General features: G+C 35.2%; 1 protein-coding gene across 10 annotated transcripts in view; it reads left to right on the forward strand.

The window, feature by feature from the left end:
* The window catches only part of PLEKHA5 (pleckstrin homology domain containing A5), a 179,394-nt gene that overhangs the window by 138,223 nt on the left and 26,512 nt on the right, over positions 1 to 14,659 (forward strand). For 3 of the 10 annotated variants that reach the window (XM_086756218.1, XM_086756288.1, XM_086756239.1), the window contains exon 13: positions 1,699 to 1,818. The exons of 4 other annotated variants lie outside the window; for them this stretch is intronic. In XM_086756218.1, coding sequence (XP_086612344.1) covers positions 1,699 to 1,818 — 120 coding nt within the window. Of the gene's footprint in view, positions 1 to 1,698; positions 1,819 to 2,502; positions 2,557 to 9,408; positions 9,490 to 14,659 lie in introns of all 10 variants that reach the window. 3 more of the 10 variants (XM_086756271.1, XM_086756234.1, XM_086756255.1) reach the window with 2 other exon arrangements.

Below are 14,659 nucleotides of genomic sequence, written 5' to 3' on the forward strand. Positions count from 1 at the left end.
TAGGTAGCTCTTTAAACAAAACTTTGTGTTGTAGTTGTTGCAAGAGTCCCAAGAGCTGTATCAAAAGCACAGCACTTACAGCAATGTCAAAAATGCTGATAACATTATGAATGTCTAGAGAGGAGTAGGAATTACTGTTTGATGGGCTCCTCTATGGAAAAAAGTTTGCTTGCAAACATTGGATTTAAGTACAATCAAATAGTTTATTCCTAATGCACTAAATTTGGGCTTTTGCAGAACATACCATGAACAGTTTTGATCTTGAAAAGGTGATTCACTGTTCCTTTTGTTTGAAGATGCTACTTTCAATTATCTTGTTTCTTGTGCTTTGAATTGATGTTAATTTTCAAAGCATTGTCACTAATTTTTTGAGAGAACTTGAAAATATCTTGTATAGCAGTCTAGATTCCTACACTTACTCTGTGAAATTAAGTAGTTTAAATCCAGGTATTGAAAGAGTAGTATAGGAGGAAGATTGGCCATGGGACATTTGGCTTTGGTGTTGGTTTCCCCTCAAAGCAGATGGTTTTGACACGTGAAGCTATGTGGAAATCCCTTGCTCCCTCTTGTGGGCTACTTTGGTACGAGCTCTCAACGGTGCCAGTGCCACGCTTGCTCTCAGGGATTTTTCTTCTTTGTTCTAAGAAACTGGTATTCGTTTTTTAGTAATTTAAAATGTGGTTCTTTGGAGCTTTTTTCCTTTGCTTTGGGGAAATTCTGGGACTGTGGGAGAGAGCAAGTGGGTTTTTGGGGGTTTTTGTATTTTAGGTTTATGGGTTTTTTAAGTCACAGAACTTGTGAGAAAATCAAAATGCTGCGTGAATACTTAACCCCTTGTAAGACTGACTTCTGGAGAAGTGTAAGAAACAGAAGCAAATAGGTTAGGTGTTTGGTTTTCTTTGAAGTATTGCTAATAGAAGTGGTTCCCAGGAATGGTTCAGGTAGTGTTTCCCAAACTCAGCTAAACTGATCTATGTGAAATTACCTGACAAATACTCATTTGAGTGTGTCTTTATTTCCATTATATATATATATAATATTGGGTTTTACATACTCATCCCTTCCTAAGGCTGTATTGTACATCTTAATCATAAAAGCAAAGCAATAAATTAACTGGTAGCCTCACATTTATGGAAAGTGGGATGGAAAATTATTTTTGTCATGCTTGTGTAGTTTTATTTTGTGAGAGGTGATTGTTTCTGATGTAGTTCAGTTATCGGGAGTTTTCTATTATTTTTACTCTTAATTTTGATGCATACATTTAAAGAATTATTTTAGAAGCTAAATTTTCTTGAGGGCATTCTTTTACCAAGCTCAAATGGCTGTCCACGTACAGGTAATGATATCCTAAGGGCTGGAATTACCTCCCCCTTCACTTAAGTCAATATCATCAATTTGATATGCTTGTCAGAAAAAGTTTGAGGGCTGCACATACTTTCTCCTGCAAAATCCGTATTTATTTTTGCCCTTTATATGGAGTGTTCCACTTTTATGGTATCAATTGTTTTGAGTAGGTAAAAGTTAACCATATATTTGAAAGTGGTCAATTTGGAGAAAAATGGTGTATCTTGTTGTTGTATCACTATAGAAATTTTTTTTTAAGAAAGATACTAAGAGTCCTTATTTTAATTAAGTCTTGTTTAGGATACCAATTAACCTTTTTTCTACTCTTTGGCTTCTCACACTGCACTCCTTCAGCCAGAGGAGCTCACGCTGCTGCTAATAAAGCTGAGACGGCAGCAAGCTGAACTGAGTAGTATCCGGGAACACACACTAGCACAGCTCATGCAACTAAAACTTGAGGCCAGCAGCCCAAAGGTCAGCTATAAAGCAATGTGTGTCATGTACCATTCTCACTAACTTGTAGTCATTCATTAATCAAAGTTTGCATTGTACTGTTAGTGCAAAGTTTTCTGACTACTCTAGGAGTATAATAGAGTAACATTGGTTCTTTGTGTATGTGATGTTCTGCTATTAACCCTTTGAGGCTTTTCTCATAGCATTTTTATATTAGCTGAGTCAAAATTACATAGGAATATTTTTAAATATATTGTAGTTAAGTTTAAAGTTTTAACCAACTGTTGTTACAACCAAAATTAGTAGTGATAGATCACGAGATGAATTTATTGTTTATATTGCCTCATATCAGACACAATCTTATTTGTAATCTGTGTATGAAAATCAGGACATATTTAAAACAGATTCATCAAAGGGTTTATAGTTTTCTATGCAATAGATATTTACATTAGCTTGCTATATTTTATGTGTAAAACCAAGATGTAATGTAGTAGTTCATAATCTGATTCGTGGCAAACTTTCATCGCTTCTGTTTTGGGATCAAAACTTGTTAACAGTTCACCAAAAAAAAAAGCCGATAAAAGCAGCATTGTATTTCTACTTAAAATAGAAAGATCACTGTCTAGTTTACATCTTTTAAAGCTCTTTTCATGCATTCTGCACCTTCTGTCCCTTTCCTTTTTCCCCCTGACTGCTGCCTGCTAGAATGAGATTCTTTCACATCACCTTCAAAGGAATGCCATATATTTGGATCATCAGGTGGGATTTGCAATTTTCTTTTGTGTTTAGATTTCTTGATGCTTTTTGCCTGCTTCTATCAAGCTGGAAATATTTGGGGAGAAAGATTTTCAGAGCTTTTTATGACTTTGGATATTTAATGTGAATCCTTTTTAAGTAGCACAAGATATCTGAATTGATTACAAATTTGACGTGTAATGGGAAAAAAAAAACCCTCAATTTAAAATTTGCCAGAATACAATAGCCACTTACCAATTAATTTTTCTGTTGTTCATTTCCTTCTTATAATAACACTTAACTGTAGCATTTTGTCATCTTTAACCAAGATTTTAATATATTTCCAAGCTCATATGACACACATGTAATTTATAGAAAATAAGAACTTCTGATAATTTTAATTTTCTTAATTAAGAGGAGCTAAATTTGTCTAAAAGGCATTAAATGAAAGGGAGGTCAAACATGAAAAAAATGTTTTAAACAAACCATAGCATAACTCATTACTCTTTTTTTTTTTCTCTTTTACTCACTTATTTCTTAAAGATTTATATAAGAATAAGGTTTTACTTTACAACTTTGCATAACTTATGGAGTGAGGGGCAGTTCTGTCTTCACTAACATAACTGCCAAGTGAAGAATTGTGGTATCACATACTTCTTTTATGGCTTTGTTGCATGATCAAATGAGATCTCTCTACAAATTGTGTGTGTGAAATAGTTAAGTGGGAAAATTTTGCTAGCACATATGAAAGACAAGTGCTTAGAAGAAATATAAGCAGCTAGATGTCATTAGTTAAATATATAAAAATCAATAGAGCAAACTTTTTCAAATATTCTTTCTTCTAATGAAATTTTTCAGCCTTACACTTAAAACCAACTGTTCTTGGAACTTTTATGTCCTACATGTTCCAGTGATAGGATTTCAATGAGTTACTAAAATCCACATGTGCACACAGAGACACAGACACATAAACGCGTGCGCACACACACTTGGTTCACCCAGTGACTTTATTTTCCTATTATCTCTTGGAAACAAAGTGTGAATTGTGACCAATTCGATTAGATGGCAATGCATTTCTGAACATCTCTGGCTTGTCTTAAGGGGCTGCAGCAGGTCCAAAACAGTAGGGAAAAACTGCTTGCTAAATGAGGTCAAAATATTTCATCCAAATCAAATATTTCCAATTTACGTTTTGGCATAAGGGAATAATTCTGTCTTCAGCAATATGATTCATTGCCAAGAAAGGATGACTGTCCACGTGAAGTGTAAAACTATGTACCATGCTGTTGCTTGGTTAGCCAAGCTTGTCAGTATAATAGACAAGATTAAACAGAGAGAATTGCCCATGTGTAACATGCAAAGTGGTTAAAAGGATTTTCTTTTTACTTGCATCAGATAAAATTTAGGGAAGTGTCTAAATTTTTTTTTAATGTGCCATAATTACCCCTACCAGAAATGCAAGAAATCACTGCGCTTACAGTAAGAAATCATTAAGTCTAAAATATATTATCTTAATCACAAAATCATGGAAGAGCAGGTTGAAATACTTGTCCCAGTTTCTGATCAGTTTTCTTTTTTTCCCTTATTTTAATATAATACTGCCACCTACCTGTATGAAATAAATCCCTCTGACAGTCTTTTTGCTTTGAGTATCACTGCTTATAGGGGTGGTATCTCATTTATATCTCTGTGTTACTTTGTCCATTACCAGATATCCTTTTGTTGGGAAAAAAAATCAAGGTTTCTTTTAGTCTAATTGAGGCCTTTCCTCCTCATTATCCACACCTGTAACCAGCTTGCATAATCCCTTGCCCTCTTTGAATTTTAAATGTCCAGTGTTCTTAAATTAGGTGTTTCCACTTGTATTTAATCTGAAAATAGTGTCAAAACCTGCTTTGCCTAGAGTGTGTGGTGGAACTCCAGTTCTGTTATCTTCAACTCTCACCTTTTTGGTCACAAAGAATTTGATACTGTACGTAACACCAATTAGTAAGTTTGTACTGAGGTTGCACAGGTGAATTTTCACGCAGACTAAACTTCTGCTAGGTTAAAGTAGGGAGGGTAACTTTTATAGTGTTGCAGTAAGTTGTTGTCTGCTGGTTAGATGGCTTTCTTATCAAGACTCAAGAATATCCCATAGGCTTTTTTAAGTCACACTTTTTTTTTTTTTTTTTAACTGCTCTTACCTTTTGAGATGCTTAGAAATTCTTGTGCTACACTTTTTCATGTTTTTGTATGATACTTTCAGAATTTTTGTTGTTGTTGTTGGAATTCAGAGATAGAGGAAAAAAGATTGAAGAGACTGACACACATATATCCAGCCGTGTGATTTCTTTGATGTATTATGGCCAAAAGAATGCTTGTCAGGCATCCTTTTGTTTTTAAAGTGAGGCTGTGAACCACTCTACTGGCTTAAGGTTTGTAGAGAGGCAGGAGAGAAACTCGTTTGTCTTTTAAGAAGTAGTTCTTTGGACATAGCTAGTAACCCTAGGCAATGATGATTGGTTTGCCAACATGGGACATGTTATGAGGGCACATATGTTCTTAGTCTTCTGCGTTATCAAATTTTAAGGGATCACTTACTGTGTATTACTAAATCCTAGCCAGCAGTCTTTCTCTCACACTAATTACAATAACAGTAATGAAATGTTGGAACATAGGTGGGTTTTTTCAAATATAATATAGACATGCTTTTATTTCTCCTTTGTAAATAAACACATGGCAGGAGGTCCCACTTGAATTTTTCTGTTACTACAGAGAATTTCAGCAAACCAATCTTTTAGTATGCTTCTTAATTTTATGTTGATACTAAAACTTCTCTTTGGCTGAAAAATACTTTTCTACTGAGCTCAATCTATCTATGTAAAACTCTCCATGCATGTTGTCATACTGATCTCAGCATATCCCAGGTTGATTTGTCACAGTAGAAGCTCTACTAAATTTCATTTAGTCTTTTTTTTTTCCCCCCTAGTTTTTGAAATGGTTATTTATGTGAGTAGTTTAGGTGTTAAGTAGTTCATATACTTCTGCTAGTACTTTCATTTTTAGTTTCTTTCAGTTTTCAAAGGGTGCATAAAAATAAACAGAACTTGAACAAGAAGTTGTCAAATACAGGAGTGAAGGTCCCACAGGCAACATTCATACTGTCCTGGAGTTTTGCTTCTGTTTTCTCTTCTTCACCACCCTCTTTCTGAGATGCTGAAGGTTCTGGGAAAAGGTAGTAAATTAAGGGAGGCTGGAATAGTACAAGAGTGTTTGGATAGAGCTGACAGAGATCCTGTATTCTATCTGATATCTTGTGTTTTAGCCTAAAATTCTATGCCCTATATAGAGAAGAGAAGGCTCTGGGGAGACCTTATAGTGGTCTTCCAGTACCTAAAAGGGGCTTATAGGAAAGATGCGAAGAAACTCTTTAGCAGGGACTGTTCTGATAGGATAAGGGGTAATGATTTTAAAATAGAAGGAGATAGATTCAGACTTGATATAAGGAAAAAAATTTTTACCATGAGAGTGGTGAAGCACTGGCACAGATTGCCCAGAGAGGTGGTTGATGCCCCGTCCCTGGAAACATTCAAGACCAGGTTGGATGAGGCTCCAAGCGACCTGATCTGGTTGGAGATGTCCCTGCTCCTTGCAGAGGGGTTGGACTAGATGACCTTTAAAGGTCCCTTCAAACCCTAACAATTCTATGATTCTATATTAGCAACATTTAGGATTCTACTCTTACTTGGATTTTTCAGGTTATCTGGAAAAGGTAGAGTGAGCTGACCCAGCCACTGCTGCTGTTCTTTCTGCTACTGCTTTTTTTCCTTTTCCCTCCCCACAGGAAGAAGGGAGGCTCAAGGACAGGAGCTCTGTAGGCTGGAAAAAAAGACTGTGCTGGAGACAGCATAGCTGTAAAAAGAAGTCAGGAAGGAAAAGTGCTTTTTGCTTCTTTTTTGGTGCAGAAGATTAAAGAGCAGAGGAAAGGTTGGAGAAAAGCTTGGTCAGGTCCTATTGCCACTGCTATTACTGTCAGAAATCTTGAGAGGAAATGGATAAACTGCCAATCTGAGCTCGATCTTTGTCACCCATAACATATGGTCTTATCTCATCAGTGAGGTCTACTGTCCTGGCAGGGAGCCATTATTCCAGCTAATCACTGTCACCAAAACACCACATACTGAAATATCATCTGTGTAGGGTGTTACCAAACACAGAAAAGAATTTAGGAAAAGGAAGGGAGAGAAAAATTTTCAATAGCTTGGCTTTACAGTTTAAAACACGAAATACCCACTCAGGTGCTCACTCATAAATAGTGTAGCTGTTCATATAGATCATATGTCAAGGAAAATGCTTTCATATACTACATCAGTAATGATAAAAGTGTCACTTCTGGGAAGAAAAGTTATTTACTAGAAGTAGAAGGCGATAAAGCCAACACTGCTGGATTTTATGTGATTTTACTGCTGTGTTGCTGTGTGGCATCAGGCTGTTTGTACCTCGGTTTACTTATGAAAATCTTAATTCCAATTTTTGTGACTTCTTTAATTGGAGAGACTCTGTGAGTATAAAACTATTAGTATTATACATAGGATCTAAAAGATGTCCTTTATTGTACAAAAACATTTTTTTCCTGAAGTGAGAGAAAATCAAGGCTTATTTGTGTTATGAACAAGCAAATGGGCTTGAGCTACCTATTCAGTGTTAATAGTGTCCAGCTTCAGTTTCCGAGTAGCCTCACGATAATGCTTTAAGAACACAAAATAGATATCCTCTTCACCTTTTAGAATATGAGAGTTGCCGTTGTGTCCAACATGTAACCCTGGTTTGCTTTTCCAGTTCTTCAGTATGCATTGCCTTGTGTGTGCACTAGCTTTATTTAATAGAAGGTTTGTGACAGATACATACTCCCTCAAGAACTTAACTTGTCAATAGTTAAATGTCAATATTTTTTGGAAACGTTATTTCCTAAAGGGGAAAAAAGATTTCTGTATTTGACTGCTACAAAGGCCCTTTGGTTGGCATTACTTTACCAATTATTTGGTTTTTTATCTTTTCCTTAAGAGCTTAAGGAACTGGAGCTTTTCTGGAAATAACTGACCTTTGCAAGCAGTGTTAGATAAGCACAGTTAAGCTCCAATGGTAGTAAAAAATATTGGAACAAGTCCTGTTAGTCAAAGTTGGAGCTGGCTGGAGGAAAAAAACATTATTTCAGAACATCTTTTGAGCAAATCCACTTTGCTGCTTTTCTAATCTGGATGAAAACAATCTTTGACTAGTTCCACAGAAATTAATTCTGGCATTGTCTGTTGTCAGTCAGAAAGGAAAAATTTGAAATATTGTGAAAAAGAATTAGCCAAAGAGCCCAAAGCTCTTTAAATCCTCCTAATAGAAATGCATCCAAATCAGTATACTCCTAATAAAATATTTCAACCTCAGAGCCCTTTTTGCTTTACAAATATTTCAGTTGGTTGTAGTTGGATTGCTTGGCTTTGGACCTTATTGTTGCTCTTACTACTGAAATATCTTTTGGTATCACACAATGCACCCACTCTCTGGACAAAATTTTAATGTAAAGGGAGAACAACTTCTTGTGTCAGTTCTAGTTTTCTCTTTATGTGTACTGTAGATGATGGAGCAAATGGGAGGAGTTGCTAGTTTGGTTTTTTCCTGCCTTGAACAAATAGAGCATCATAAGCTTGCCTTCTTCAGATAAGGTACTCTTTGCTGGGTGATTAACTTAGCAGCTGATCAGACTTCACTATGTATAAAAAGCAACAACAACAACAAAATGTCCTCTATCTATAACAAGAAAAATGTATTTCCCAGAAAAAAAAAAAAAAACAAACTTCTCCAATTGTACAAGATAGATTCCACCCCCCACCCCCTCAAATTATTAAGGGCAAGAAATTCCAAAAGGCATCAAAAGCTTAGACTTTCTGTTGCATTTCAATCTATGAAATAAAACCTGGCCATGCAAATTCATGGAGAATGTGTACATACACATAGAGTGAAAGATGAATATTCATGCACACACTTCCTTCCTGTGTAACCATACTTGCAACAGGTATTGCTAAAGTTTCCAACAAAAATAGGAGGAGGATTGTGACTTAAGTGACTTTTCAGTTTCTTTTGGAAAGGAAAATTCTGTTTTCATGATTTTTCCCTTATGGTTAGGAAAGTCTGCTTTTTAAAACAAAAAAAAATTCCATACTATTTTCTGTCTTGCATGCTTTTCTGAAATACTAAATGTATGCAATTTTTACTGTAAAAATCAAGGTAAATTTGACACTTGCACACATGTCAATAAACACTAATCGTTATAGAAAATGTCTGGCCAGTTCCAGAATAGTGGGACATGGATAGATACAATGAGTAATGATTCAAAGTTCCCAAGTATATAAACCAGTGCAGTATATAAAGGCATTTTGTGATACATGAACAGAAGTCTAAACCTCACTTCCATATTCAGAGGCTGGGAGTGCTTATATTTTTTTGATGTACATTGAGTTATTAAATCTATAATTTAAAAGGTTTTCTGATGAAGATTTGAGTCTTCCTGTTGCGTAATCCGATAATACTTTTCATTTCAATATTGTGCAAACTTGGGCTTATTTTAAGTATTTCTATTTTGAAAAAGGGAGAGTGTTGGTGAATAAATATTACATTGGTTTTGAGCGTTTATGTGGTTTTGATACATTTGTTTGATATTATTAAGCTTTTCAGATATTGATATTACTGAATGGTGGAATATATAAAAAGCATGGGATAAAATGTAATCTACTGCATTATTAGAAAAAATTAAAGTAGAGGCTATATTTTACAGTGTCGTCTTTCAAATCTAGCCATGCTGTAAACTGATGTTTGCTGTATGCTCCTCCTGATTTGAAATAGATGAAAGAGAATGAACCTTTAATCACCATGGTTCACACTATGATTGAGAACTCGGCGCTAAGACCGCAACTGTACCAGCAAGTAAGGTCTTGGATAGTGAATGAAATTGCTTTATCATCTGCGAAAATTTTCCTTAGTGACAGTTTTGGTTGTTCCTCAGATTTATTCATAACATCGGTGTTTCTCTTATTTGCTTTGGAAAACCACAAGTCATCCATGCTTTCTAAAATGCTGCAATATCGTTAGCATGGCTTTTGCTGCGTTTTTGTTGTCAAGTACTAAATGTACCCTTTTGAATACCTTTTTCTGTCTAGATGATTTAATTAGTTGATGTTTGATGCAGGTGTCCAGTAAATTCATAAAACTTCCAATAAGCTTCCAACATTCGTCTTAGCATGATTCTCTGCAATTAGTGTTCAAAGGTGCATCTTTCTTTTGACCACTACAAAAGCATGTGAGTGGTGTTTACCTGGTCATTTCTGGCAATTTTGTTTTGTTCTAGGAAGTGGATTTACAAGTTTTTGTTTGCACCTACCAGGCCTTTAGCCACTGAAGAAAGGAAGGATCAAAATTACTTTGATCTGGGGACTGTAAATCCAAAAGGCAGTGTCTGTTCATAAAGTCACAGCAGATTTAACCATGCACGCTTACAGAGTATCTAGCAATGGTTGTAAATGGTGAGATGGAAGAAAAATCAGAAATGTGAATGGAAATATTGTCTGTGAGATGAGACCTGCGTTAACTTATGAGCATGGCCAATACATATCCATTGGCACTGCAGTGTCTTAGGAATACCAAGGCTTAACTGAATAGCTCCTGTCACATCAGGGAATGTTTAAGAAGTTTCTAGTCTCAACTGCAACTAAGATGTTGTTCTTGCTTAAATGACTATGATATTTTGCAGCAGATGAGGTGTGCAATTCTGGCTGCTAGTCAGAAGGCAATATCTGACCAGTTCCCTTAGGCTTGCATGTGTGCCCTTGTGAGCAAAATGACATAAAAGGTTGCATAGTTTGAAGAAAATGAGACATTCTGCTGTGTAAAACAGTTATTTATTAGTGATGAATGCTTTGCTATGTTTCTAAAAAACACTGCAGCTTAATTTCATGTTTCATTTTTTTGGAAGTCAACTCCACATTGTAGGTTTGCTTGTGATCCAGAAAAGTTGCAAGAAAAATCTCAGCTTTCACTCCTGGTTGTGAGTGACTTTGATTTCAGGATCATCCAATGTGTGGTCCTATGTGCAAAACAGAAGCTTTAACATGGAACCTGAAGGAACTATTTGGCAGAAGAATGGGAGAAGTAAGGTCCCTTCAAGCCCTAAATGAAATTGGGGTTTGTTGGCTTTTTTAAAATAATCCTAGCTGTTATGATTTTTTTAAAAACAAATTAATTTTCTGTAAGACAGACAAGTAAGTCAACATACGTACAATGAGCAGAGGTGCTTTAGATGTGTCAGGGTAAACTAGCTTAGCTTTTAATATTGACCTGTTTGACGTATAGCTGTGCCTGGGCTACTCTGCCTGCTTCTGTAGGCATACCAATACATTTCAGAGTGCTATCTTGACAAAGCTGTGCTACACAGCACTCCCTTCACCTTGTAGACATACCTGCTGCTTCTTATTTCACACTGAATAAGCACCTTTTTTGACATTCTTGTCAAAAAAAAAAGCTGTGAATCTAACAGGTTGTGAGGCTTGAGTAACCTTTTGTCACTAGAGATGTGGTCCCTTCAGGTCAGAGTGTTTGTGATGTGTTGGCAGGCTGTGCAGAAAAACCCATGTAGTGCATAAACTGGAGAATAGCAAGACCTTCTGCTTTCACAGATGAAATTTCCTATAAAAAATACTGCATTAACTGACTGCCAGGAAAGGAGAAAAATACACTCAAAATTTCACTGCCTAAAATAATCTTCTAAACTTTTGTAATGCAAAACCTATTTAAGATTCTGGCAAATTATTTAAAGCTTAAACAACATATAATTTTTTATTCAAATAAAATAAATTGGTTTTACCAGACATCTTTCTCACTGCAGCTGTAAAGAAACATAAACAATTGCGAGAAACCTCTGTGTTAAGTGACTGAAACCTGTTTTGTTGTCAAGATGATGAACTGGTTTCTGATGACCGTAACCACTCCTGTGGGTGGAGAAAAGGATCTTTCTTTGCTTCAATTTATTCAGTACAGTTTTATGGCTGAGCTCAGAGTTAAGCAAAGGAAAGCAAGAAAAGCTTGTAGTTAATTAAAAACTAAGATGTCTTGCTTCAAGTTTGTTTGAAATGATTAACGGTTCTTTAGTAAAACAGCTAAAATATATACTATTTCAATTATGTTATTTATAAGACCTTTTTGTTGTGGTTTGTTACATCTTCACTGTTACTTAAATCACTTTGACTCTACATCAGTCTGCTCTACAGACAGTTCTGTAAATTTACAGGTATAAGCCAGGACAGTAATTCCATATGTACAGACAGGAAAAACAGAGGCTTTTCACAGCCTGGACTCATTTCTACTTTGGGGTTTTTTGTTTCTTTCTAATGCTAGGTGAGGAGTGTTAATCTTGTTTTCTAAAGCAATATATGCTGATTTTAAAATGTAGAATTATCCTCAGTTCCTAAGAGAAAAAAAACCAAAAATCTGAGTACAGTAAGCTAACATCCAAGTCTTTGCTTGCATAATTGTTCTTAATACATTAAAAATGTATAAAAATAGTCCTTCATTTTTTACTACTAGAAGGGTAGGGAGATCTTGTTTATGACATACTTCATAATTATTATTATTAATATAGCAGCTGCATACATTTAAACTGTTATGTATATTAGATTTTGAGATTTTGTACCTAGAAATATTTTTCAGGTTTCATTATGAACACATGAGATGATTGTATTTGAACTAAAATTCTTCTATTTCCAATTTGTATTTGAAATGTTATCTGTCACATTATGCAAAATTAGAGGAGAACCTTGCTTACTGTGGGGTAAATACCTATTTGCCCTTGCTTCCTCATAGTAAGAAGTACTTTAAAAAAGAAAAAGCAAAAAAAAAAAAGCCTCTTTGAAGTCCCGTTTAACCTAGTGCTCCCCACAAAATGTCCTAGACTGTCCTCTTTTAATTTCCTAAGTGCGGTAATCTTGCAGAGTGCTTAGTGTGCTCTCAGGGTGTGAAATTTCCTGGCACATATTTATTGAATCAAAATGGTTAGTGGAATCTGAAAATAGCTCATAAGGTAATGAAATAGTACTGTCACTTAAATGTTTTTAATATTGGCTGCTTAAATAGGTTTAACCCCTGATGTCTCAAGAGAGAGATTTGCCCAATCTACGTTTATTTGAGAAGAAATTTCCCTCTAAGGACTTCTTATATCACATCCATTGTGCTGGATTTATCCACTTCTGTGATTCCTCTCATACTGGCGTTTGATGGAGATAGGGACTGTACAGTGGGACTGTGAAGTAGATGATAAATTATTTCTAACGTAAGATGGAGATTCACTTAAGCTCACTTTACCTTTTCACATGTAAGATACATCTTTGGCCAAACTCTGAGTGTGCAGTTTACCTTTCAAAAATTGTAAGTTATATTTCTAGGTATTCAGGGTGCTGCTCCTTAACGTTTGGGAGCTGTGCGGTGTATTTCACCATGTTAAAAGGAATTGACTTTATTGTATTGGAGTAGGCAAATGTCGAGGAAAAGTGTGGAAGTCAGCAGCAAGTCATGTCAGTGGTTCAGTAGGTGGCACTCTTTCTCTGAAATTACTGCCCTGGTAAAGTATTTCGGGAACGAGAGGTGTTTGTTGAATGTGACATAAGATACATTTTGATAACTTGATCATTGGACCTCTCATAACGCATTTTCTAGGGTTATGAGGTTGTTAACCTTGCCTGTAATGTGTAATTGCATTTTGTCTACTGCAATTCCTCTCGTAATTCCAGTAGGATGCAACCCCATGCTACGCTTTTTGCCTTAACCTGATTTATAGATGTTCTGTGGAAAGAGAAGCTACTGTTTTTCAGAGATTGATTGTTTCCTACTATTTTTAGAGTTTTTGTATTATGTCTACGTAAAATGTTGCAGTAGAAACGGTGAAATTAAGTAGCTCTCCAGCAGTGCCTGTTGTAGGAAACTAGTACCGCTGACAAAAGCAAGAAGTTGGCAGCAATGGAAAACGTGTGATAGGATTTTAATAAGAAGAATTAGCACATGTATAGTGTTCTTTGAAAATGTTTTTGTTTTCTGAATACTTAAAATGTATTCCTTTTAGGAGGTAGGTAGGGATAAGGATGCTGAATTGGCAAGCTATTTTAAAATTGGCTCTAATTAAGGCTGAAATGCAAAAAAAAAAAAATTTTTTTAAATCAAAAAAGTATAAAAAAAAAAAAAAACTAGGTTGAAAAAATACATTATGTTTTTCCAGGCAAACTATATAAAATGCTGAGCAGTGTCTTGGGAAGATATATTTATCTAATAGTGGATAATCTTTCTTTTGTAGAAACTTTCTGTTGTGAAATATAACTAGGTTTTCTCTGTAAGTTAAAGACATTTGGCCATGTTTATGAGGTTTTTTGTTAAATATTTCCATTCCTCATTTTTTTCTCATTGTGATAAAATCAACAGTTAAAAATCACAACTCTACAATGGTAGGAGTTTATATAAATAAATTAATTTTTGTGACATTCATGAGATGCAAAAGTGCTGTGGCTTTTTTCATATTCCAACACTCATTTTCATAAAATGTCCATTTCAAAGAAAGTTACTTTGTGGTTTTAATACACTATACATACTTCTAAATTGTCACCAGGTGCATTTGCATGAGGTATGTCGACATAATGTCTTGAATGAAACACTAAAGTGTGTTGAAGATTTACTGTATGTTTGGAATGCTTGTCTGATTAACCCTTCCCTAGTCCTTTTATTTATAAGTGTCCTTTAACGTGGACTTGTGTTTTTATAGTCTTTCTTGCACTCTTAAGTCATGATGACCTAATTATAACAGATAGATGAAAGGAAAGCATCTATGTTTGGACTCAATGCACACATGTTTTTAATAATTGTTTGATGGAATACAAAGGTTGTTAGTGTTATGCCAATACTTGCTGTATAGGACATTAAGAAGTTACTCTATGTGACAACCCATTCTAAAATGGGGAGCTACCTTTCTTCATGTAAAATATTTGAAAATCTTGTTACTAGTCAGTTCAGAGATTGAAAGAGTTAAGAACTTACTGTGAGGAGTTGTGTCAAAGTAGTTTGA

Source organism: Chlamydotis macqueenii, chromosome 1 (assembly GCF_036417535.1).
Source record: "Chlamydotis macqueenii isolate bChlMac1 chromosome 1, bChlMac1.mat, whole genome shotgun sequence".
NCBI classification, from domain to species: domain Eukaryota; kingdom Metazoa; phylum Chordata; class Aves; order Otidiformes; family Otididae; genus Chlamydotis; species Chlamydotis macqueenii.